Below are 27,663 nucleotides of genomic sequence, written 5' to 3' on the forward strand. Positions count from 1 at the left end.
ATGCTGTCTGCTGACCATGAAGTTGTGAGTTCAAATCCCAACCGATCCTCAAATAAAACTTTTTTTTCATTGTTTTGGTGATCAAGCTGGCACAAGACAAAGAAGATGGCTGCACCAAACGACTTGTTGTTGGAGCTCGCGCTTCCTGCCGAACTGACTGACACTTGACTGGCTCACGCCATGTGAACACACCCACAACACTGCAATGGTGTGAGTGAATTATAATGGAAGTCATCGCGCTGTAGCTTTTTGAGATTTATTTTAGCATTTCAAGATCGCCAATTTATTTGAATTTAGCAGTCAACGCCGTCTTCTATCAGCATTCACAAGCGTCTGCTTTTCTCAAAATGTCGTCGAAGTCACACGGATAGCTTTGCCAAGTCATGGCCTTGGGAATGAGTCCGTGTCGATGTCGTTTTCGTCACACGGTGAGTAAATTGCATCGCAGCTCAAAGAAACTATTTTGGTCACAAAACGGACCCATGCAGCTCGTCAACATTTACAACACTTTCGTTTCGACATTATGTCCTCTCTGACACCATTATCGATACGAGGAAGAACTCGTTTGTTGTAAACCAGACGTACATGACTGTGTCAACGTGAGTGATTTGTCATTTTTCCTGCTTTCGCGCGGAATATTTCTTCGAGTTCACAGTGAGTTTTTCCACGCAGCGCTCGAGTGCTCATACGGTAAGCATGGTAAGACGCCAAACTCCGCGGACGATCGCCAGGATTGTAAATCTTTTTGAAACAGACTGTAGCACTAAAATGAGAACAGAACTCAGAACAAGAACAATGTAGGCCGAGTGGAAGCAGATAAGGATTGGTCTGGCCATGCCTAAAGTGATCATGGGTCATATAAAATCTTGTAGGACGCATCACGCAGCTTCATAAGACTAGTAATAAATTGGTTGTGAGCAACACTGGCTCACAACCAATCCTTTAGGGGTCATATAGTTAGTCAATCATACACCACTGGAACAACGGCCAAAACCTGGCACTTACTCGGTATGAGTTTGGCTGTGAGGTTGTAGCGAAACCACGGAGTAGAAAAACAACGGTTTTACAGTCGAAATGGTTCATTGACCCAGTTATTTAAATTCAATTGAAGCCTGGAGAAGTCACATCTTGAACAGTCAGACGAGCATGTATGCACGACTGTTCAAACGCCGAGTTTGGGTAGACAGCCACTGCTGGCAGGGACATTTTGGCAGAACAAGCAAAACCAGTAACTTCCCGGGTATGACAGGCTTTTCGAGTGCTCCAGACGCAGTCGTGAGTCGGTTAAGTGTCAGGCCAGTCGACAGGAAGCGCGAGCTCCGACATTGGGAGAATGCAGTTTCTTCACAAATGTACCGCTCACTCATTGTCGTAACATCTTAGCTCGACTTCCTACACACTCCTCAAAACATTTCCTACCACTCCTCAATGGCTCAAAGACTTCTTAACACTCTCTGACTAACGCTTTAGTGCTCGGGATCAGCTATCAGTTGATCGACTGTTTTTTTCCATTTTTGATGTGATGTTTCCAAGAAAAAATATCTGGGCCAAAAAGTTTGTCCGGCCATGGCTGGATCGTACAGATCAGTTCCGCCTGCCGTTAAATTGAAGCAGACTACGGAAGACGCTGCATTGAAGTAAGAGGCATGACACACTCATGATAAATGGCACCACAACAAATACTTCCTCCTTTAAGCAAAACTTCGTTGCGTTTTTACAGTTCAGTCCGAATCATTCTATGGCTATGAACACGCTTTGCAATGTGGAAAACAATTCAGCATATGAACGATATTTACTTGCAGATGTCACACCGCTCGTTTAAAAGCAGTGCAGTTTCACTCTTCGTCTCAATCTGATGACAACTCACTTCCTGATGACATTGAGTCTGCATCCTCTCTGACTTTCGAAGCCAGCGCTGCCATCTTTTGTTCCGCAGCCTTTACAAGTTTCCAAGACACGATTATTTTTATCGTGGAGATCGCCAAGCTCTTCGCTCGAAATGTGAGCTTGACGACCTCAACGGTGGCACTGGTAGTTGTGGCCACTCTCCGGAACGCCATGAAAGGAGCCATACAGACCCAAACAAACGCTCACCATCTTCGCAGCTGTGTAGCCGTGCCAGCACGTTTCCACACCCTGCAGAAGCTCCTTTCTGGTTTCTTTCGCCACGAGTGACACGTCTGTCTACAGGCTGTGGAAGAACGCCAAGCCGTAGGCGTTGAGATCAGGATTTTGCGTCGACTGAACAACAACCTGAATGTCGAATGCTTTTGATTTCCCCTGCGCTGCGAACACAAGTGCATTGATTTTGGCTGTGTGCGGATGCGCACCATCGACTCAGCCTGAGCGCTGGCCGGCTCCTGGACACTTCTTCGAGCCACGCGGTCTTTCAAACTGTTTCTCATTTTCGCACTTTGGTGTCATGCGCGCTTGCCTGGGGTTGTGTTCTGGTGACATCCTGTCGAGAAACGGTTCTGCTTCGCCGATTTTTTTCAAAGGACTCCACGCTTTTCGGAGGTTCAAAAGATTGTCAGAACAATGGACGACAACCGTCAGCTACCCTATGTAGGGGATAGATCACTGACATGTATGTCTAATGTCGACAGAAATTTCATTACAAGAACACTAAAAACCCAACGAAGTTTTGCTAAGCGGAGGAAGTTCATATCATAATATTAGTTTCTACACATATTGACATTGTATTGTCAGAAACAGTCAGAAGAATGCTGATAGCTCTAGTGACATCCAACATCCGGATATTTAGCTCATCATCACGTGTATGAGTGAATTTCTGTAATGACAAACTATCACCTGCCAAATTTCCAAATTCATTCAAGTTGGATCTCTTTTTCACTGGTTGGCCTACATGACCCTCTATGATATTTTCGCAGAGGGACCCTCCGTTCATTGAATATTGGACAAAGTCAAATATCTGCCTAAAGTATGCACTGAAACAAGGAACAAAAATTAATGACTTGCACAAAAATCTGAGCCGTGAGTGAGACAGAGCAACTCTCACCTAGCTTAGTGCACCCAGCATGCAGCAGTTATTGTGCCTGTTAACATCGATGGACACGAGTCATAAAGTACAGTCCATGTGGCTTTACTTTTCTGAACTTTCTACTAGTTCTTCTCAATTTAAGTGGTATGACGCTCCAGTCTGGTATGAAGACCAAAACATCAGCCATAGTTTTGCTATTGTTGATAAGGAAGAGGAGTCATACTCGCAGACACAACGAACAACGAACAACGAACAACGAACAACGGGAACGGGTAGTTGGGAAGACATTTATTATAGATGAAGAGACGGTGACAAAGACGAACGAAGCAACTGCATTACGAAAGAGAGAGCGCGAGATCGAGTGAGTGCAGCAATATGTAGAACATACGGGAGGATGTACCTAACACTATTCTAAATGGAACAACAGTAAAGGATAAAACAGTTCATCTGAACAACCCCAGGACAATCCACAATCACAGCAAATGATTATCCAAGTAGCTTGGTACAATCCAACTCGGTCATGTGGATGATTCTGTAAGTTATCATGGGAAGCATATTGTTCGAAATCCTAAAAATTGAAAAATTGCAGTTGTAAGAGTGTTGGTGTTGTTCTTAGGTTTAGCAGTAGAAAATCTTCAGTGTACAATCATCTGCTAGCTAGTCCTGATCGTTGCGATTCGTATTCCGACTCTTGCTTCACTGTATTGTGCCGTGATCGTCAGTGTTGTGGACTACAGTTTAAAAGTTTTGAAAGCCATATATCAGCCTTTGTACAAGCACTGAAACAAGGAAGGCTGATATATGGCTTATATGTGTACAGAAAGATAACATAATATGGTTGAAAGTGTTCACGTAATGTGTCGGGTGTGGTGTGGTCAAGCTTGGCCTTTGGTTTTCTATGCGAAATGTACTGCTGTTTTGTGTTCTCATTTTGTCCTTCTTTCTTTCTCTTGTTTTTCATTTGCAAGTTAATTGTTGGCACACACATTTGTGATTGCTCTCGCTTTTTTAATTTGTTAAAATTCACACAAGTACGCACTAAGTGAATTTCACGGTTCATGGCCTATGCACTGTCATATGGCTAGGGTTAGATGACTTAAAAAAATGAAAGAAGATATAGAGTGGAACCCCGCTTTCCGACCAGCCAGACTCTTTGCACTCGGTCCTTAGTTCACCTTCATAAGCGCAAATTCAGGACTATTCTGACATTAGACCACCTCACTACACCGCCCACCTCCCCAATCAAAACACTTCTGCTCTTTCCCAGATTTTTCCCCGCCACCGGATAGAAATTTTCGCAAATCAGATATTTTCAAAATTTAGGGCACCTCACTTCACCGCCCAGCTTTACAATCCGAACATTTCTACTCAGTCCCGAATTTTGCGTTGCAAACAGCCAAGGCGATCGCTCTTGAGTGAAGCCTAGTTCACATTCGACGCAACGCCGACGGTATGGGACGTAAGGGCTTGTCGGGAGGGCTATGGTGAGCTGTAAAATCCTGTAGGATTCGTACGACACGACATGCAGCAGTCTTTGCGACGTTTAATGTCGAACGGCGCGAGTCATAAGGCACGGTCCGTGACGGGGTGACTTTCGGACCTATTTTCTCGTTTTTCGGGACTTTTTTTCGATTATTTCTCCTTGAAAGAAGCGGAATCAAGTTCATTATACCAGTTTTTCATGAAGATTGAAAAATTACCCCTGAAAGTTGTGGCATTCAAATAATAGCCCAAGGAAATGATAGAATAGTTCGTCTGTCACGCTTCTGAACTATCCCTAAATACAATAGGTGACATGAGATCTTATGTTGCTAAAATTCAACTCAAGTCGTGTTAGCCATTTTGTGAGTTATCATGGGAAGCGCCCTGTTCAAAATGCGAAAAATATCCAAGTACGAATGGGGAGTAGTCGGCGCACGATGCCGTCTCCTGTTCACACTCGAATTACAGCCGTTTTGTACGCTTGCGTCCCCGTCTACGCCCGTCTACGGTATGAAAAGTTGGATCGATCCAACTCTTCCCGTCGCTTCCCGATCTGTACGGCAGTACGGTTGCGTTCCCGTTCCTGGTGTTCACATTGGACTCCGTCAGACCGTCCCGTCGCTTCCCGTCGATCCTTACGTCGCGTCCCGTCTCGCCCCGTCGAATGTGGACTAGGCTTGAGTCGCAACAGTACCTGCGACCGGGAGCAAAGGTTCCTGATCGAAGTTACAAACAGCCAACCATGGTGGTGCAATTGGCGTTGCAAAGCAAATGCTCATGCTTGAGCGGCAATAGTATCCGCGACTGGGTGCAATGACTACTGATTGGCATCGCAAACAGCCGACCAATAGTGTTTAATTCTAATCTCTGTTGGAACCCAGCTGAAAAGTCTGTCATACACGAGTTGTACTCGAAGTAAATCTTATCAGAGGATGTCGTATCCGTCCACATTTGTATATGTGCTCATGGGAGGAAAATCTGTGCGACGAAGAAGAACCAAACTCAGCAGGTTCACACCTTACCCATGTATATACTGAGTGAGTTCCAGTGTATGTCTATCCTGACAGTTCTGTTAATTTTAATTGCAATTCTGAATTCTGATACAGTCAATGTTTGCATTCCCGACACCATCATCCTGTCCAGTGCTGTACTTCTAACCAGACATTCACCATTGGCCTGAAGCTATTCCACTGATCCAGTACGACACACTGTAGTTTTGACACACTGCATCAGTCGTATCGGCGTATTAAGCACTACAACTGCTAACCTTGGTATTCAGTTTTTAATCTCACTTCTTGTCCACTTAACTCCACCTCTTTAGTACCGCACGTATTCGTACCAAAAACTCACCACCCCACTGTGAACGGCATGATGGAACATCTGCCTTGTCACCTGAAAGCCGTCACCACTGCCACTGGAAATACTGCACACTGGAGTAAGGCTCTTCTCTTAGTGCTCCTCGGCATCATATCAACTTGTTATATCTGGCCTATCCTCTTTAACTGTTGAGTTACTGTAAGGAACTAAACCACACATATTCCGGGTGCATTACATGCCAACAGTACTGAGTTGCCACTATCCACTACAGAGTAGGTGTGGCGTTTGCTTTGTTGTGCTATGGTCCGTCTGCAGCCACCACCTCACACGGCTAACAGTTCCACTCTCTGCGTACCCGTCAACCTGACATCTCTCTTGCGTTAGTTTTTGTTCATTATGATACAATGCAGAATCCCTTGCAAGTGCCATCCAATAGTCTGTTTCGCTTTTGAAGAACAGTCCAAAGTACTGCTCCGTCGAAGTCAGTGGACGATCACAGTTTATCTCTGTTGATCGCTTGAAGTCTGCTTTCATGGACCCAGACAATTGTCGCATACGTCAGCTTCGTGATTTGAATCTCGATTACTTAGTTATAATTTTACTACTTTCTTTTTTCACGTCGGCTCTACGCGACGTCATTTGCTTTCCCCAGCTCCGCTTGTGAGGCGCATGTGCCATCCTTTTCAGGGCTTTTTGACTTTTGCTGAGAGAGAGAGATGCAAAGATAGAACCTTGAAAGTATTTTACTATATATGGCAATGTCACAGTGATGAGTGTGAGTGCGTGTATTCGTGTGTTCACCACATTTTGGTGCCAAAACCCGATCCTACGAGCAAATATGGCGGATCCATCGGCTGGGCTACAAACCAGGAAACGGAGTACGATGAGCCATTTCAAAACCCTGGCAGAACTGGAAGTGGACTTAAACTAGGCCATTGGCAATGCAATTTCGGAGACCGCGATTACCTCAGCGAGGCAGGTAATTATGGAATTTGACCAACATTTAGAGGGATCCAATGAGGCACTAGACAAGTACACGGAAACCCTGCTTTCGTGCAATCCTAAGAAGCTGGACAACAAAGATATGAAACAAAGGGAGTTGTCAGAACTTGATGACATAGAAGAGGACATCTGAAATGGAAAAATGATCAGTTACTCTCAAGAGCCTAATTCTACAATTTGATGAAGTGCATGGGAAATAAAGCAAAGACTCAAATGACAAATTTGGAACCCACACACGGAATTTGGAGAACATACTCACGGAACTGGTTGATCTAAATAAAGCAAAAATGTCTCAGGGTTCCAGCCAGACTCCTAGCAACTCCACTGGGGTTTGTTTACCGAAACTCGAGTTGCCAAAATTCAATGGCATTATTCTACAGTGGAATGAATTCTGCGAATTTTTCAACATTCGGTGGATAAATCAAAAATCTCCAATGCAGAAAAGATGAGCTACTTGAAAGGTTGTCTTACAGGCAGCGCAAGGGATGTTTTAGAGGGCATGCCCCTAGATGATGCAAATTACGATGGCGCGTTTCAAATGTTGAAGGAGCGGTTTGGGAAGCAGGAACCTGTCGTCAATGCTCATTACAAATCGCTAATGGAAATTCCATCGGCAGAAAACAACACCACCACACTAAGAAAACTCCACACACGCAGATCGAAAGGCATTTGCGATCACTGGAGGCTGTTGGCGAAGATATGAACCAGAAAATCTTCTTGTCCATTGTCATGGGAAAGCTGCCAGAAAGGTAATTTTCAACTTGGAAATCATACGCGGAAACAGTGCCTGGATTGTCCACGCACTATGCAAAGTTCTGTTACGATATAAGTAAAGGAAACATGCACTGCACACGCCGACAGTAGGCTAGTCACAGACAGCCCACGCAGTATTGGCGGTTTGCCAAGCTACACACATTCATCGGAAGAAGCTCTACTATCACACACAGCACAGCGGTCACCACCCCGATGCTTTTACTGCAAAAATACCCACTTTACAGACGAATGTACGAAGTGTGTGATGCTAGAGTAGAGGAAGGCAAAGACAGAAAACCGGTGCTTCGTCTGTATTGGGTCGGGGCACACCGCAAGAAACTGCCACAATCCTCCACCATGCTATCACTGTCGCCGCGACACTCACCACAGATCATTGTGCCCGGAGAAATTTGGAGGCAAAAGCATGAACGTACTGAATGGAAATGCGAAACCATTTCAATCAAGATCTGCAAACGCACGGTCCGAAACAGCCACACCTGCTGATTACAAATTTGACAGCCTGAGCCAATGGAAATTCACACAGTGAGTGACACAGACCGATCGGCGTTGCTTATGCAGATGGCTTTAGCTGACCTCACAGATAACGACAGTAAGGGGTCTTGTCGAGTGCGAGTGTTTTTCGACACCGGCTCTACACGGTCCTTTATCAACGAGACGACGCAGAACACCTTGAATGCCGACATCAATGGTGAAGATGCCCTGTCGATCGCTCCGTTTGGTTCAAAGAAGAGGGAGACCAAGGTCTTGAAACGAGTCCAAATCCAAGTGAAGACCATCGATGGCGGTAGAGTCCCCATTACAGCAAACATCACCCAAACATCAGTTCTACGATGAGGCGCTTGCCAATCGGTATTAGGAAACACCCCAGCCTGCAGCGAATGGTCTTAGCAGAACCCATCGCCGATAGACCAGAAGTCGTGACAATAGACATGCTCATTGGTAGTGACTACTTGTACAATATCATTGGAAACGACCATGTCCGATTCTCGGATAGCCTAGTTCTTCTGGACACCAAGCTTGGATTCGTTCCGACAGGCCGGTTACCACGTCTGCAGATCTACCCCAAGTCGACACCATGATGCTGACTGCAGCGGACGTATACAATTATGACGACTTCGACTTGAAGAAGTTCTGGTCCCTTGGAGAAATCGGTATTACCAGCATCTCCAGCACTCTGCAGCCTGAAGACGCAGTGTTGAAGTCGTTCAATGAGATGATGAAGTTTGTCAATGGGCGGCATAGCGTTCAATGGCTGTGGAAAGATAGTGCGACTGACACATCTCTACCAGAGAATTACGAGCTGGCAACTGGCCGGCTCCGCTCGCTTGTGTTCCGTCTGTCCAAGACCCCAGAAATCCTCGACAAATACAACGACACCATACAACGACAACTCAACAGTGGCATCATCGAGACAGTCAACATGACCAAGAACGCTGACGCCTTGAAACACAATATTCCACACCACTGCGTAGTGAAGCCTGACAACATGACAACGAAGATTCGAGTTGTTTATGATGCGTCAGCCAAGACGAAACCCAACAACCACAGCCTGAATGATTGCCTCGAAGGCGTGCCAAGCTCGCTACCAGATCTTTGTGGAATTCTGGTCAGATTTCATCCAAAACCGTTCGGCATAACCAGTGATGTAGAGAAGGCATTTTGCAAGTCGGGCTGAAGATGCCTGATCGAGACGTCACCCGATTTCTTTGGCTCAGAAATGTCCATCAACCACTCTCCGAAGACAACATAGTAGTGTACCGATTCAGCCGCTTGCCATAAATTTGGTGTAGTGTCGAGTCCGTTCCTTCTCGCAGCCACGCTTGGTCATCACCTCCACATTCTTCAGCCTTTCAATCTTTCCTGATTTATTTCAATATTTGGCGTGACTCCTTTTATAAAAGATTAGGAACAATGCCACTTTTCTCCCTCCTTTCCCGTTTTCATCCCTTCTTTGTGTCCATAATGTGCCAGATAACTGCTATGCATACAAATTCTGGTGTGCTTGGCAAGTTGTGTGTGTCTTAATACCAGTGGTCGGAGAACACACACATGTATTAGTTGAAGTAAGAGGCAGCTGAAGCCTCTACAAATGCAGTTGAAGTTCAGGACGATGCCCTGATGCTGCCAATCTGCTTTCTGCACCTTGTTCCTACCCACTTATAAACGTGTGATGAGCCCAAAAGTGAGATTATTGTCAAATCCACGCAGAGTTTGGACATTTCAGAGGGTTCCAGGTGTTGGGCGGTTCACAAGCCAATTGAATCACCTTTCCAAGATTCCTTTTGAAATTCTCTGCCCTCCGTCGAGGAGACCCAAGTTTTCAGAAGTGAACAAGTGCGAGAAGTGTATACATGTGTGTGCATGCAGTGGCGTAGGAAGATGTTTTAGTTTGGGGGAGGGGGGGGGGGGGACTTCCAGCCACTGACCTGCTCATATACTGGTGTGGTCGTACCGGTAATCCTTCTACAGAAAGTTGTAATTGTTCAAGTATTTCACTCTTCATCACTGAACATGTGAAAACCTAGTAGTAGTACTCGAATCAGGGCAAGAACAATGAAAGTCCTGTGCATGTATGTTGAATACAAGAGATTGCATGCAGCGACCACTGGATAAGTAGCTCTGACTGACAGCCTAGTCAATGTCCAAGGAGAAATATATCTGAAGGCGAAATGCATCCGTAATGGTGAATTATAGGCAACCATAGAGCAAAACTTACTGGTAAGGACAGTGGGATAAGTCTACGTTCAAGAACCCCCGATTTTCAGCTATTGCAAACAAGAACCCCGGACTCATCACATGTCAGTGATAAGTAGCATGTTCCGTTCATAACGAATTTTCCACGATAGTTTAGATGACTAATGTGACCCTGGTGAAAATTGATCGTCTTGAGGTCATTGAATGATAGGTGCAAGCCTCGGGCTCAGTTTCTCCATGAACATGTTGAAATGTATGACCACAGATTAGTCGTACCTTGCTCTCCGACAAGTAACAGTAAGTCTTGAAGTAAGTCTCAAAAACTTCTTCTGGAGAGTGGTTTTCTCCAGAAAGCTGCGATATAGCAATGAAAAGAACTGGCTGTGACTGAAGCAAAGTACTGCCGCCTTTCCCATTTCGAAGAAAAAATTAGCAGCTACGATTCAAAGACGACCAAGCGAGGATCTAGCGATCATGCTTCACGCCGGTGGCGCTCGCTTCTACTTGAAGTAATCTAGATGTCATCCAGTGTAGACTTTCTGAGCCTAGCGCCTGTCAAGTACACTGTACAGTGCAGGGCAAAGAGAAATCCAACCTCATGAATAAAATAGCGTTGCTGGGCACTACACTACACTACACTGCCCTAACACTACACATACTGGTCTGTGCACTACACTGCCCTAACACTACACATACTGGTCTGTGCACTACACTGCCCTAACACTACACATACTGGTCTGTGCACTCGAACGCGGCGATACTCTATTCATGAGGTTGGATTTCTCTGCGGGTCAGCACTGTACATGACAACAGAACGCACAGCAGGGTCAGCTCTGACTACAATCGAGCTGAGTGCATGACTTGTACTGATTGATCTGAATGCTTCTCGCTTGCACGTGCAAACATGTTCACTGAGTTTCGGCACTACATCCACCAAAAGGTTCGGGTAACCTGGCGCCGCCCTTGCGCCCCCCCCCCTCCACTTCCTACGCCACTGGCATGTATGGGTATTTGTGCTTATGTGTGTGTGTGTGTGTGTGTGTGTGTGTGTGTGTGTGTGTGTGTGTGTGCCCCGCCTGAATCGCCCTACAGTGACTGATCGCCAGCACTTTGAAGCACTGCCTTCCTCTCCCCTAACCTCTCTGACAGCACCTCCCTTCGGGGAGCGGCGTGGCCATTTCTGGCAGCTGTCAATAGTAGTAGTAGTGTGGTTGTGTGTGTGGGGGGGGGGGGGGTGCGTGCGTGCGTGTCTGTCTCATATGGTGCAGTTCTAAGTGCAGTCGATTTCCGATCGAGATGTGGCGGGTTTGATCCACAAAGACAATGGTCATACACGTCTTTCTTCTTTTTCTCAGACTCCTCCTGACTTTTCTTTCATTCTGCTGCTTGGTAACAACCAGTGCATGCCGGAGTATGCGGTGTGATGTTTGTGTGGGATAGAAATGAGGAAAAAAGATCAAAAGGTAGGGGATTGACCAGCCCGAAGAAGCCACTTGAAATAGTTGTGTAGTGTAGACCAGGCTGAATAGCGGAGTTCAAATCTTCAGCCTTGCAAGCTATTGAATGGTGCAGTCCCAGTACAAGTTGCTATGGCTTCTGCTGTATGCATCGCTATCATGACCTCCAGCGTCAAAAGGCCAAAAGGTCAATAAGGCAAGTGTTTGTGTATCTGTGTGTGTATCTGTGTGTGTGTCTGTGTGTACGTGTGTGTCTGTGTGTGTGTGTCTGTCTGTGTGTGTCTGTGTGTGTGTGTGTCTGTGTGTGTGTGCACGCGTGAGAGAGCATGTGTGTGTCTTGGTATGTATGGGTATGGGTATGGGGTGTGTGTGGGTGTGGGTGTGTGATTGTGCCTATTTACATGATCTACATGTAGGTGTTTGAGAAAGGAGGAAGGGAGTTGAACAAGTTTGGTACTAGAGGAAGTGGACCAGAACAGTTCAACTGGCCATGGGGTATTATCTCGTCCAACGGGAGATTGCTGGTTGTGGATCAGTTCAATCACCGTATCCAGGTTAGGCTATTGTTCTAGGAGGATTTCCATGGCATAATGTGTGTATATGTGTGTGTGTGTATATGTGTGTGTATGTGTGTTTGTGTGTGTGTGTGTGTGTTTGTGTAGGTTTGTGTGTTTATGTGGGTGAGTTGATGTGCCTTTTGTGTGTGTATAGATTCTTGGTTGGAGAAAAGAAATTCAGTACACAAATCCCAGAAGCCATACAGTTTCGAGTCTTTCGACTAGGCCTTTCGTAACACTACTTTTCAAGTCGAATACAATGGTGATAAGCAAGGTAGCAAACATGTCCTTATAGCCAGCACTCAGCCGGTCAGAACATTAAAGGAGAAGTTAAGGCAAAAATTAAAATTTCACCAGTTGTAGTCTTCGGCGTGCTGAGTCGAATGGTCTTGGTCCGAGAAAGCTGAGACGCTCCCTTCCTACTTGAATCCCAATCGAACTCGCGCACTTCCACCGAAACTGGGTGACTGCGCCCTACTAGATGGGGATTTGTATGCAAAATGTCACTAAAAGCGCCATTTCGTTCTTATAAAAGCACGGATGACCGCGATTGGCCCATATGTTGTAGTCTTTTGGACGCTGAGTCGACTAGTTTTGGTCCAAAAAGGCTGCGATGCAGCGTTCCTCCTTTATTCCCAATCGAACATGGTTGAACAAGTGGTCACGTGCTCCTGGGTGCCCAAATCACCTGGTCACCACGCCAGCAGGCGACAACTTTCACACCAAGGTTCAACTCGAGTTCAACTTGAGTGACAGGACTGCACCCAAAAAAGGTCAAACAGGCTAGTAAGTTGTACCCTGCAGGCACGGTGACCAGGTGACCAGTGTACGCAGGAGCACGTGACCGCTTGTTCAACCATGTTCGATTGAGAATAAAGGAGGAACGCTGCATCGAAGCCTTTTCGGACCAAAACCAGTCGACTCAGCGTCGAAAAGACTACAACATATGGGCCAATCGCGGTCATCCGTGCTGTTATAAGAACGAAATGGCGCTTTTAGTGACATTTTGCATACAAATCCCCATCTAGTAGGGCGCAGTCACCCAGTTTCGGTGGAAGTGCGCGAGTTCGATTGGGATTCAAGTAGGAAGGGAGCGTCTCAGCTTTCTCGGACCAAGACCAATCGACTCAGCACGCCGAAGACTACAACTGGTGAAATTTTAATTTTTGCCTTAACTTCCCCTTTAACAAAATAGCACTTTTAAAAGATAGCGATTGTGACCCCAACTACATGTTTACCGGTCAGAGCATTGACCAAATAACACTTTAAGAGGTTGCGCTAGTAGCACCAAACCACCTAGTGAAAATAATTAATTTTACAAGTATCAAACAACAATAGGAACCAGAGTACTACATTGGGAAAACAGTGACAACTTTTGCACATACTTCTTTTGCACATCCAGTTCAAATATACACATGGCATTCATTGCAAACATGGCATTCATTGCAAACATGGCACTCCTTGTCACTTTACCACTCAAGCGTGTGTTCTCAACAAATCTCACCTTGCTGTTCTGGGGTCAGTGAGTGAGTGTACATTGCAAAGCTAAAGCCTGAACTGTGTGTGCGATAGAAGCATGTGCGAAAGTTCTCACTGTTTTGACATTTTAGTACTGTGGTCCCCATTGTTGTTTGATACTAGTAATATTCATTGTTTCACTATTTAGTTGATACCACTAGCGCTGTCTTCTAATGTGCTATTTGGTCAATACTCTGACCGCCAAATATGAGGTGTAGTGGCGGGTTTAGGTGGGGGGGGGGGGGCACGCCCTCCCTTCCCCCACTCCCCACGCCCCTTGCCCTTCCCCAAAAAGGTTCGACCTTGGTTTGAAATAAACACCAGACTGCTGCATGCACGGGCGGTAGACCCTACACGGTGAGAAGCAGCTTCCGAAAGCAGCTCCACTGACCGTTGGTGTGTAGCGGTGCACTGCAGATGAAACGATCCACTCTGCACGAGGTCTACACTTTTGTTCAGATTCCAGGACATGCTCGATGCGTCTTGAGAAAGGCGTGCAGTTGAGAAAGGCGTGCAGTGATGTGCAGAATGCAGCACTACCCAAGCGGGACTAAGAAACACAGCTTGGGATCGTCAACATTGTACAATGGTGTTTTGAGGATGATCCCCTCGGGATTCGAATCATGAATAGGTTGACTTGAAGACTTTTCTGCGAAGTTTCAGCCACATCCATGGACTAAAAGAAGCTATGCTCTGGCCTGCAGAGCCTGGATGGATTTTTGCAGAGCGTTATTGCGACGGCGTAATTCCTGTTCCAACAGGAAACCGTGGGAGTGATCAAGTCGTTGCAAGTCCAATAGATGACTTGCACAAGGATTGTCTTGGTTCGAGATGGGGCTAGTGGACCTTCTGACTCTTACTTCCCGACCTTTTGACTTTGAGTTTGAGACTTTCGCTTTTTGCCTGACGAACGCTGAGCTAGTTGTTTTGGCTAGAGTTGTTTTGATTTGGCTTGCATCGTCATGCGGAAGCGCTGCTGCGCTTCTCAATGCACCAGCAGACGAGATATGGAACTGAGGCTCCCATTTCATACGTTCCTTTCCGAACCGGGAACGCAGAAAAATTGATTCATGCCATATGGAGATGAACTAAAATGAGGTGATTGATGTAGTGTACAAGTAACATGACAGATGATTGCACAATAATTATGTAGTAACTAAGCATGAGATACTGTAGTATGTAGCCTAGTGTACGTCTGCAAGAAATACCTGTCATGTAATAATTTGTAATCGGTTGGATAGCTAGCAGTGTGACGTACATCGTTACAGTTATGTGCGCCATATCATCTCCCCCCCCCCCCCTCCCCCCTCAGCCAAGTCCTGGACACGCCACTGTAGTTGGCGCAACTAGTGCTATCTTTTAAAGTGCTATTTTGTCAATGCTCTGACCGCCAAAGTGCCAGTAATAAGGACATACCGTAATGTCGCGTATAAAGCAGTTGCTTACGGCCGTATAAGCCGGGTTCAAACTATGCTTCTATCCAAGTCATGATTCTCTTCAAAACATGCTTCTATGTCAACATCAATGTCACAGTACGTCAGTCCGGTCATCACTCGATAATATGCCACTCGGATTTGAAATTCATGACTGAGACATGCCAAGTGTCTGAGAATACACGATAACGAAATAAAACATGCAAAAACATGGCAGGGAGATATTTGAGATGCAAAAGTCTATTCTGATTTGCAATTGACACATCAAAATCAAGTCAAAATCAAGTTGACGGTATTAAAAAGCAATGAACATGGCAAGGTAAGGAATTCACAACAATTTTGCTCTTGCAAAGACTGAAATCTGCCAGCAACAAAGCAAAGCAAAGATTTGGAAAGCCAGGGTGGAAATTTACACTTACAGTACTACAACAAGATCATCATCGCTATCGGCAGTCTCCATGGTGACATCAGCTACTTCAAGATGAGCAGTTGCAGCAGATTCTTTAGTCAAGAGAGAGTCGGCAGTCACAGCTTGTAGTAGACGGATTTTCTACCGCATCATACCGTATGTACCGTATATCGATAGACTTACCATATCGTATATAGTACGTTATTTTGTGAACGTCGTGTGTACATCATGTTGGCGCATGCGCGTGTTGCTGTAGTATGAAAAGCAGTCTTCGTCTTGAATTTGTCTTGCTAGTTGTGTTTCGTCGTCGTGTCAATAAACAGTCTTCTAAATGTAGTTATCGTCGTCCCTTTGAATAAGTGTGGAGATGGCACGGGACTGGGAGCAGGTGGAGAAAGGCCAGTTACTACACAGCTGATACAGCGGTCGCAGCAGAGTCGACATCATCGTCGTCGTCGTGGTCTTCCCTGGAGGTGCCGCCAGCAGCACCGTCATCAGCAGCCACTTCACCAAGAACATCGGCCTCTTGGTCAAGCTCATCTTCGAACTCTTTCACAACATTGGCTGGCTGCGGCTGCGCAGGCGGCCATGAGAAAAGCTCTTCAAGACGTTTTCGGCCATCAGCAGTGGGACAACCTTCCTTGAAGCAGGACACCTGGTCAACAGTGGCGCCAGGAACCTGTCCGCAGCAGGTTAAGGAGTTCTTGACAAGGTCCGGTGAGAGGGAACGCCATGACTTCACTATGGTGTTGCACAGCTTCGACTTCGTAGTGGTACGGATGTTGCATGCAGCAGTGTAAGTTTTGTCCCCTGTTGCCAGCCATTCATCATACAATTCCCGGATGCTGCTCTTAAAGGGCTTATATTTATATTTATTACAACATCTCAAGACTCGGTGGAAACACCGGCCAATGTGAAGAGAGTTGGTGATTGCCAACCACGGCCATAAATAAAAGTAACGGGGAGGGGAAAAGAAGGAGTAGCAAAATGAACGGCAACAACAACTCCGTAAAGAAAGATAATGTCAAGTAAAAACAGTGAAAAACACAGAGACGCAAAGGACATGTGGATAATGAGCTATTTATGTCGTCGTAAATATGGGGCTTGTTCCAGCTGACATCTGGGGCTTGGACCAGCGGGGTGCATTCACCAGGGATCACAGCACTCAGGATGCGTTTTTAGTACCTCTCTGCAGTGACGGAGTCTGTAAGATGGCAGCGATAAGAATCCCACACTAGAAGCCTCTTTCCCAAGGCCATGGAACCCATCACTCTCTGACACCAACCAATTGTCAACTCTTTGTTAAACCATCCATTGTCAGAGAATGCTACTACGATGTCCCGCCGGGCCTTCAGCTCCCTGTCCTCTGCCATCTTGCCCTTGCCTTTGAAGAGGACAAAGGGCAGCTGCTTTGCACCAGACGCAGATGCCGTCAGTGCCACAGTGACATTTTGCTTGTCCATGCTGATTGTCCTGGCGCCAATTTCGTTGACTGTCCGGCTGCTAGTCGCATCAAACCAAACGGCAGTCTCATCCATGGCAAAGATGCTGGCAGGGCTTAGATCATTGTTGTCGGCAAACAGCTTCCTGACAAACACAAGGAAGTCCGTCAGCTTGGGGATCAGGTCAGCAGGAGTTCGATGGCTCTGGTGCGTCTTCACTTTTGTCATTAGTTGAAGATGCTCCATGAAATTCCTACACCATCCAGCATTTACATTGAACGGTTCCTGTCCTCCTTGCTCGTTGTGAATCCGCTTAGCCATTGCCCGGACCGACTTCCGCGTCACTCGTCAACATTGCTGGCGCTCTGCGACGATCCATCCGAACAGCTCGTGCACGACCACTACAGGTTGTTGATTTTTCTATTCCCTTCAGACTGGCCTCCTTCTGTTTCCAGCGACGAACCATGCTCCCATTCACGTAGTGGAGGCGACTAGCAGCACTGCAGGACGTTTCCTTCGCGGACTTGATAACAGCCAGCTTGAAAGTAAGGCTGTAGTTTTTTTCTCTTTCCTGTCGTCGGTGTCGGCATCTTTGCAGCTATTGTCAGTGAATCCTCGAAGGAAGAATGAGGATCGACTGCTAGGGTTGAAGCAATTTTATTCTCCCTGGCTAGCCATGACTGTGACCGTACGGAGAATCGGTATTGCAACAACAACTGCACAGCGGTTTCATTCTACAACGTTGCATGAAGTGTTGCGTGCCCTATGCAGTGTTGCACTCACGATCACGTCCGCGACCACCAAGAAGTCTTCCATGATGGTACACTGTAGGTCTTCAGTGTGGATAGTCTACTGCTCTGGCATGTGTCCAGGTTTGTTGGAAAGATGCACAGTGCTATGTAGTGTACTAACTTAGCTACTACTAGAGTAGAACCCGGGTTAGGGATCCACTTAACTCTGCACGGACATAGCTGGTCTCAGTTGTACTGGGATGGGCAAAAAGGTGTGCAAAACGACTTTTTGTTAGGAGATGGACCCCGGAAAATTAGTTTGGAGTGAAAAAATTACTGCTTCCTTGGAAACCGACGGGGGACCACCCTTGGGCCGGAAATTAAATTCTCCGTATAAGGATCACCCGCACAATGTACATGCCAAGTGCCCCCCCCCCCCCCCCTGGGCTCCGATCCCTAATCCGGTGTGACCCTTAACCCGGGTTCTACTCTACATGTAGTGTAGTGCACTGCAGTGCGTGACACGAATCGACAGACTGCGACAGTGCAGTGCGCGCGCACTAGTGCACTGCACTGCACTGTCACACATGACTTGTACTGTACATGTGCAGTAGTTGCACGTGTACTCTGCAGTCTGCCGTACGCGGCCTGCAGTTGTATGGTGTTTCTTGTTGCCACTTTTTTGTCTCGAATAGAAGCACGGCTTCTATTCAAATCGTGCTTCTCTGTCACGGCGCGGTTCGAAAAATCGGCTTCTATTCGAGTCATGCTTCTATACAGGTCATGCTTTTATACGCGACATTGCGGTACTTGCTACCTTGTTAATTGTATTCGACTTGAAAAGTAATGGCACGAATGGTCTAGTCGGAACTATATGGCAACTGTGCTTCGTGTGTTGATTACGTGTGTGTGTTTACATGTGTATGATTCGTTGTGAAGGTGTCTATAAGTGCGTGTGTGTGTGTGTACGTGTGTGTGTGTGTGTGTGTGTGTGAGTGTGTGTGTGTATATGTGAGTGTGTGTGTGTGTGTGTATATGTGTGTGTGTGTGTGTGTGTGTGTGTGTGTGTGTGTGTGTGCGTGCGCATGCATGGTGAGTACATGAAAGTAACTTGACTAATTCACACGTAACATGTATGTATGAAAGGAAAGAAGCATGTCAGGAATAGCTACTGTAACAACTGCTGTAATGGAATGTTACTGGGTAACTGTTTGGACTGGTGTCTACAAGTATCACGTGATCATGTCTAGTTTGAAAACAAACCTAACACCACTAGTTCTATCAGGAATGCAGAGTTGCAGACATGATACATTGGTGATGACAGGCTCTACGGTATTCAGCTTTCCCACCAGATTTTGCTACGTGTATTGAACCTGGGTCTGCTGTTGAGGGAAAGCTCTCTGCTGTACGCTATTTACAATTATTAGAAGTGCACTGCTTTTTTCCGGCTTGTGCTTCCCTGACGATACATTTGATGCGGGTTGTTGTGAATAGTCTACATGTTGTCCGTGACCTTGGAGGTCCCGTCCGTGACCTCTACGAGTTCCCCTTTTGGCCTATTTATACTGTGTGGCGCTGTATCCTCGCGGGGCTGTGTACGGACCGCGCACAGACTGCGCAGGTTGCGCCACAGCACACATGCGCATATTGTACGCATTCTTGTTTCTTCTACGCCTTCTTCCTGAGACTCTCAATGAGCAAGAACAACTCGACCTTTGTGTGTTGTATACGGCAGACGTACAGAGAGATATTTAAACAGCCTATCGTCCCCTAGCGTCTGCATAAAAAATCCGACGACAATTGGCGCCCAACGTGGGGCTCGAAGATGACGATGAGATTGAGAGTCTCATGCTCCACCGACCGAGACAACAAAGACAATATCAATATGTGAGCTGCTAGTCACTTGACTTTCAACAGCTTTGCCCAGTGTGTAGAGTTCAGAGAGTGAGTGATCATGCTCCATTCAATCCAAGTCTAACACTCAGAGTTTACGGCGAGAAATTATGCTCCATTCAACCCAGATCTGACACAGATGTTGATATTATTATTATTTCCGCGTTCAAGTCGGTGGATCCATTAGGTCCACCCACAGGTTGGCTCGTACCGGATAGATTAAACCAAGGGGATAATGATTTGATGATATTGAGCTACGTGATAAAGAATAGTTTCCAAAAAGATACACTCGGTGTGACAAGGGTAAAGACTGCACGAAGGCAGTGACTAAATAGTCATGCATGTGGAGATAGCACTGAACAGTGCTATGCATGTAGTAATAATTCCGATTTGATAGCAGCACCTATTTGCAGTTCATCGTGTAATGTACCACAACAAACCTATGTTCCAAGGAAATGACCTGTTTTGTTACCTGGATCCGTGGCATACCCACGCTGTCCAGACCCTACCATGGTCAAGTGCATTTCATGCTGCAGGACTCTATAGCTGCAGCCATAGTATGCATGTGTGGGTGGGTGTCTTTGTTTGTGTGTGTCGGTGTGTGAGTTTGTTTGTGTATAATATACTAGTAATATATTATGTGGGTGTGTGCGTGCGTGCGTGCACGCGGGCGCGCGCGTGCTTGCGTGTGTGTAGTATTATAGTAATATAGTAATAAGCAGATTAATTGGTGCACACAGCTGCTCTCTGCTACTGTAGTGCCTGCACGGATTTCTTGCGATTTATCTTTCGTTCCTCGATTTCGTAATTTTGTACATTTCTCAAGCTTCTGCGCGGCAACATTTTGTTTACAAGATGTAGCCTTTATCATGTTGCCATTGTCGGCTACGTAGAGTACCATGCTACCCATGACCCTCGGAACGTTGCGCAGATGTACCACTTCCTGCGAACTCTGCTACGTGCTTTTGTACTCTACCATATTTGTATAGATGTGTTTTGTTGTTGTTCCACCAAGTATCCTTTACGAGGATCTAGCTCAGGCATTGAAAGTCGGCTCAGGCTTTCTTCTTCTTGCTTTTTCCACTTCTGGACTTCTGGCAGTAGTTTGTGGTTTGTCTCTGCACGTAGAATTCTTCCTTCGTTGGACTATCTCCTTGCCATTTCCTGTGAGCAATATACCGATTCTCGCTGATTCGATACTGGGAGTTAATTGTTAAAAGAACATTGTCTGCTGTACACGTGATTAGAGGTACGTTTCCAAACCCTCTAAATCGGTGACCCTGAACGTTCTTCAGTCTCCCGAGCCTTCGTCGAGTCTGTTTCACAGTGTCTATACCGCTGGACGTTAGTTCGTCGCCGTTGTTCCAGCCAGCGCCCACCACCGGCAACACTCCGTCTGCTGCCACTAGTGCCGCCCCATCTGTGGCCCTGCAGACCCCCGCTCCGTCGAGTGCCGCATTACTTCATTACTTGCCAGTCATCGTGCTGCATCGCGACCACCTACGGCCAGCGCTCTACTGGCTCAATTGAATGCTGTGAGCCTCAAGCTGCCGCCTTTCTGGTCAAAGGACCCTGCCCTGTGGTTCGCACAGGTGGAGGCAGTTTTCGCCACACGAGCCATTACACGGCAAACCACCCGGTTCCAGTATGTCGTCGGCGCCCTAGAGCCCGAGGTCGCTTTCGAGGTCCGCGACCTCATCCTGTCTCTACCGGCTCAACAGTGCTACGACGTGTTGAAGGCGACTCTGATCCGTCGCACGGAGACCTCCCAGCAGCAGCGTCTACGCCAGCTACTGACGCAGAAGGAGCTGGGCGACCGGACACCCAGCCAGCTGCTGCGCCGCATGCAGCAATTGTTGAGCAACGCACCAATGGATACAAGCTTTCTTCGGGAGCTCTTCATTCAGCGTTTGCCATCCGGCTTCCAGATGGTGTTGGCCTCCTCGACCGCCACACTACCGCTGGCTCAAGTTGCGGAGATGGCGGACCGCATTATGGAGGTGTCTCCTCCCTCGGTCAGGCCAGCCACAGTTGCCAATTTGCCGGCTTCCGCCCCAGTGCCTGCCACCGCGGCTAGTGATGATATGAGCAAGTTGCGCGAACAAGTTGCTGCGCTCACTGCCGCCGTTGACCGCCTGTCACGTTCGCGGTCGTCTAGCCGCTCTGCTAGCCGCTCTGCATCTCGGAGTGGTAGCCCAAGGCGGGACGGCTTGTGTTTTTACCATGACAAGTTCGGCACTCACGCCCGCAACTGCAGACCGGGGTGCACATGGCAGACGGAGTCCCAGTCGGAAAACAGGGGAGCCAGGCAGTGAAGGCGGCCATCACCCCTGGCTCATCCATTGCTCCCGGCCGTCTGCTGTTCATCCGCGATCCTGCCACGACCCTGTCGTACCTGATTGACACGGGTGCGGCAGTGAGTGTCATCCCAACCCGTGCTAGTGACAAGCCCAGCCCGCCATCGGTGGTGCAGCTCCAGGCTGCTAATGGCACACCTATTCGCACCTTTGGTGAACGTTCGCTTTCGCTCACGCTCGGCCTCCGACGTAACTTCACGTGGACTTTCGTCGTTGCAGACGTCACCTCACCTATCCTGGGGACAGACTTCCTAGCCCACCATGGCCTTCATGTCGACCTGGAGCATCGTTGTCTGCATGATTCCCGGACCAAACTTTCCTCTGCTGGTCTCCTTGACTCTACTGTGCCCATGAGTCCTGTCCTCGCTACACCTGCTACTGACTCTCTGGGCACTGGTGTTCTACGTGACTTTCCTGAGTTGCTGCCACAGGCCAATATTGCTCTGGGCTCCGTAAAGCACAGCATTCAGCATGTGATTACCACCGACGGCCCACCTCAGTTTGCTCGCCCCGTTGTCTGTCACCAGCCAAGCTCACAGCTGCTCGCGCTGAGTTTGACGTTCTGCTCCAACAGGGTATCATCCAGCCGTCATCTAGTCCTTGGGCTTCTCCTCTGTACATGGTTCAGAAGAAGTCCAGAGATTGGCGCCCCTGTGGCGATTATCGCGCCCTGAACGCCGCCACTGAGCCTGATCGCTACCCGATTCCCCACCTTCACGATTTCGCCGCTAACCTTGCTGGCTGCACGGTCTTCTGCAAGCTCGGCCTGGTCAAGGCATACCATCAAGTGCCCGTTCATCCTAACGACATCTCGAAAACTGCCATCACAACGCCAATAGGCCTGTTCGAGTACCTTCGGATGCCATTCGGCCTGCGTAATGCGGCACAGAGTTTTCAGCGCTTCCTTGACCAAGTCCTCCGCGGTTTGCCGTTCGTTTACGGCTACATTGACGATCTCCTAATCGCCAGTCATTCTCTCGACGAGCATCGTGCACATCTCCGAAAGCTATTTCAGCGTCTCTCAGAGCACGGCCTGTTCATTCAGCCGCACAAGTGTGAGTTTGCCAAGTCGAGTCTCAACTTCCTCGGGCATCATGTCTCTCCGGCTGGCATCGCTCTGCTGCCCGATCGTGCTGCTGCTATTCAAGCCTTTGAGCAGCCTACCTTTGTTCGTCAACTCCGGAGGTTCCTCGGCTTTGTGAACTTCTACAGACGATTTGTCCCACACTGTGCAGCGCTGACTCAACCTCTCTGCTTGCTACTTCGCTCGGCCAAGCCCGCCAACGCTGCACTCAGCTTCTCTCCTGAGGCACTCTTCGCCTTTCAGGCCACCAAGGACGCTGTAGCACAGGCGACGCTACTCATTCATCCTGTTGCTGATGCTCCCATCAGCCTTGCCGTTGACGCATCGGACGTTGCCATTGGCGCCGTCCTCCAACAACAGGTAGACGACACATGGCAGCCCCTAGCATTCTCCAGCCGTATTCTCAAGCCTGCTGAGACGCGGTACAGCACCTTCGGGCGTGAGCTGCTCGCGATGTATCATGCCGTTCGGCACTTTCGGCATTGTCTCGATGGTCGGGAGTTCTTCATCCTCACGGACCACAAGCCCTTGATCTATGCGATTCGTGTACATTCGCCAACGCGCTCACCCCGCGAATGCCGGCACTTCGCTTACATCAGCGAATTCACCACTGATCTACGGCACATCTCCGGCACCGAAAACTGTGTTGCTGATGCTCTGTCCCGTTCCAACTCAGTGGACTCCCTCTTCGTCCGGCCACTGGACTATGACGCGTTCACTGCTGCGCAAACCACGGACCTTGACCTACAGCGTCTCCGTTCTGCTTCAGATACCACCCTGCAATTCCAGGATGTCACCGTTCCCGAGTCCAGCCGTTCCGTGGTGTGTGACACTTCAACTGGCACACCACGTCCGTACGTGCCTGTGGCCTTCCGTTGCCAGGTGTTCGACTCCCCGCATGGGCTCTCACATCCCGGCATCAAAGCCAGCCGCCGCCTGATTGCTCAGCGTTACATTTGGCCACACATGCAGCGTGATATCCAGCACTGGGTTCGTACTTGCCCCGAGTGCCAACAGACCAAGGTTCACCGCCATACACGGAGCCCACTCGCCCGTTTCCTTCCTCCGGATCAACGGTTCGCCCATATTCACATTAATTTGGTCGGCCCGCTACCGGCTTGCAAGGGCTTCCGCTACTTATTGACCTGTGTCGATCGCTTCACCCGTTGTTCCCGAAGCCGTGCCCATTACCGATGCTACCGCAGAGACCACTGCCATGGCATTCGTGTCGACATGGGTTGCTCGTTTTGGCGTGCCGTCTGTCATCACGACTGACCGTGGTTCGAATTTCGAATCGGCTCTCTTCCAGCAGCTAATGCATCTTCTTGGTACTAATCGCTGTCGTACTACTGCCTATCATCCGCAGGCTAACGGCTTAGTCGAGCGCTTCCACCGCCAACTGAAGGCCGCCATCAAAGCGCAACCACAGCCGCACCAGTGGGTCGCTGCACTGCCTCTCGTTCTCCTCGGTATCCGGTCATCTCTCCGGACTGCTCTCGGCTGCAGCTCTGCCGAGCTCGTTTATGGTTCAACGCTCCGTCTCCCAGGCGACTTCCTCGCTCCCACTCCCAACGACGACTGGGTGCCTACTGCTGAATACGTTGTGCGCCTTCGGGACACGATGTCTTCTATCCGACCAGCTCAGGTTGACACTCGCCTTCAGGCCCGACCGGTCCCTTTTGTCAGTGCTGACCTCTCCACATGCACTCATGTTTACGTCCACGTTGATGGACACCGTCAGCCACTCCAAGCTCCATATACCGGTCCTCATCGTGTTCTTTCCCGTTCGGCCAAGTCTCTGGTGGTTGAGTTGAATGGTCGAGAGGACACCATCTCCATTGACCGCGTGAAACCCGCGTATGGAGCTGCCAGTCTCAGTCCTGCGGTTGCTTCTTCCATTGCTGCTCCTAGCTCTCCCCTTTCTGCTGCTGCTAAACCATTTGTTCGGCCCGATCATTTTTCTGTATAATGTTTTCTCGGCTTTTCCTTTTCCGTGTCTTTCCCTTTCTTATCGTGTCCCGCTACTGCTTGTACACTGGCGGGGGAGTATCTGTAGTGCCTGCACGGATTTCTTGCGATTTATCTTTCGTTCCGCGATTTCGTAATTTTGTACATTTCTCAAGCTTCTGCACGGCAACATTTTGTTTACAGGATGTAGCCTTTATCATGTTGCCATTGTCGACTACGTAGAGTAACATGCTACGCATGACCCTCGGAACGTTGCGCAGATGTACCACTTCCTGCGAACTCTACTACATGCTTATGTACTCTACCATATTTGTATACATGTGTTTTGTTGTTGTTCCACCAAGTATCCTTTACGAGGATCTAGCTCGGGCATTGAAAGTCGGCTCAGGCTTTCTTCTTCTTGCTTTTTCCACTTCTGGACTTCTGGCAGTAGTTTGTGGTTTGTCTCGTAGAATTCTTCCTTCGTTGGACTATCTCCTTGCCATTTCCTGTGAGCAATATACCGATTCTCGCTGACTCGATACTGGGAGTTAATTGTTAAAAGAACATTGTCTGGTGTACGCGTGATTAGAGGCACGTTTCCAAACCGTCTAAACTACCACTCAAACTATGCTGCTATGATTGCTAGCGCTTTTACTGCATGCTCATGCTTTGCTGCTGGCTACAGTCACGTGCACTGTACATCACGGTAACCATGTCTACCAAACATCATCGTGCATGCACACATGGCACTCTAATCAGTAATCTCTATGCCACGTGGCATTCTACTTGTTATTCAACGTGACACTCAACCAAGTATTCATTCGTGCTTGTCGCTCCACGTAAGCGGCGTGCGTCGTGGCACTTGACATGGCATGCTAAAGTTTGCCTAGTTATATTTCAATCCGTTCTGCGTGTGAATCACTCTTGTCAGATCGTTGTGTTTCAACAGGTTGTGTTTTCTCTAGTCCTCATCCTTGTTGTCTCGAACTATGGCTGCCTTTCGGTCAAAGATATTTGCGCCATGACGGTTCCGCGACTCCCCAGTGAACTGGATGCTTCGGGCATGAAATCTGCCCTTGTGGATCGCCTGATTCAGGCCTGTAGGGTGACGGGGCTGACAACCTATTCACCAGTTCTGTTTTCACCAGTCCCAGTCCAGGACGCGATCTTTGTGTCTCAGCACGCGCGGATCACAATGGAAGGAACGAAATCTGGTGAGCGAGCAGGCAAGATTCCCCCAGAGATCACAGCAGCTGGGAATCCATTTATGGATATTATCTCGTGCCGGTATGCGGTACTTGTTTCGTTCCGTTTAGCCGAAGGTATGATTTCAAACAACTGAACGACGAAATTGATTCGCCGTCGCCTCTTTGCAGTAGTTGCCGATACATCCTTGTCGGAGAGATTGCAACTAGATCTGTCACTCCCTCTGAGTCTCGATAGAGCTCTGGCCCAAGCTCGCGAGAAGGAAACTGTTGACCAGCAAGAACCTGGTTGTTCAAAGTTCTGCAACGTCAGACCGCTGTACAACTTCACACAAAGTAAGTAATAGTTACTAGTATAGTGTACATAGCATGGTTTGAACAACCACATCACTCACACTCTCTGTGTTCGTGAGTCATATGCACTGGAGCTGCATGCACGCACTGACTTAGTCGTTGTGTCTCTGATCGTCAGGATGCTATACTGTACTACTATGCAACCACTATCTCTTTGAGGTGTGAAACAACCAGCCCAGTGCAGTGCAACTGCCATCCTGCCACTTCAACTGCTCATGGTTTGCAGCACAGACAGTGTACTGTACACAGTGGTCATCCCTACTTTAGTCTGCACCCACTGACCCAGGCACAGCCCTAACCCTGGCATCAAGCAATCAATTACATCATTGTACTAATAGGTCTACCTGTCATTGCCAGCGACAATCCTTGTTTTGTCAAAATCAGTTCTCCAACCTCAGGCTGTGCAACTCCGCACCAAGTCACTAGTACAGTGGACATAACATTCTTTGAACAGCTGCATCACTGTGTTTGTGAGTCATGTGCACTGGTCCACTGAGCTGATTGCACAGTGCCATAGCCATGCATAGTCATCTTGTTGCTGATCACAACCATCTTGTGGCAGTGTGAAACCAGTTACATCCAACCCAGTGCAGTGCACCTTTCAATCCTGTCACTTCTACTGCTCATGCGTTGCAGTACCATACACACATTGGTCATCCCATCTGCACCTAGGCACAGCCCTAGCCCGGGCATCAATCAATCTAGTACTACTATTAGTCGGTCTACCTGTCATTGGTGGGGTAAGGAACTCACACACACGCCCACCCGCCCGCCCGGCCGCCCGCCCGGCCGCCCGCCCGGCCGCCCGCCCGCCCGAACGCCTGCCCCCCCCCCACACACACATACACACACGTACACACACACACACATACACACACACACACACACAAACAGTGCATCAATCAATCCAGTACTAGTACTTGTCACTATTGAGGTGCACTACCCAAGTAAGTCACAGGCTGGCCTATGCCCATGGTGTTTCGGTCTGCTCCAGTTTGGATGA

At 48.1% G+C, this 27,663-nt stretch overlaps 1 protein-coding gene across 1 annotated transcript in view; it reads left to right on the forward strand.

The window, feature by feature from the left end:
* Positions 1-27,663, forward strand: part of LOC135811242 (tripartite motif-containing protein 2-like) — a 191,246-nt gene that overhangs the window by 122,268 nt on the left and 41,315 nt on the right. Inside the window, exon 10 of the mRNA XM_065324442.1 lies at positions 12,144-12,281. Within this exon, the coding sequence (XP_065180514.1) occupies positions 12,144-12,281 (138 nt within the window). The remainder of the gene's footprint in view (positions 1-12,143; positions 12,282-27,663) is intronic.

Source organism: Sycon ciliatum, chromosome 3, assembly GCF_964019385.1.
Source record: "Sycon ciliatum chromosome 3, ocSycCili1.1, whole genome shotgun sequence".
NCBI classification, from domain to species: Eukaryota; Metazoa; Porifera; class Calcarea; order Leucosolenida; family Sycettidae; genus Sycon; species Sycon ciliatum.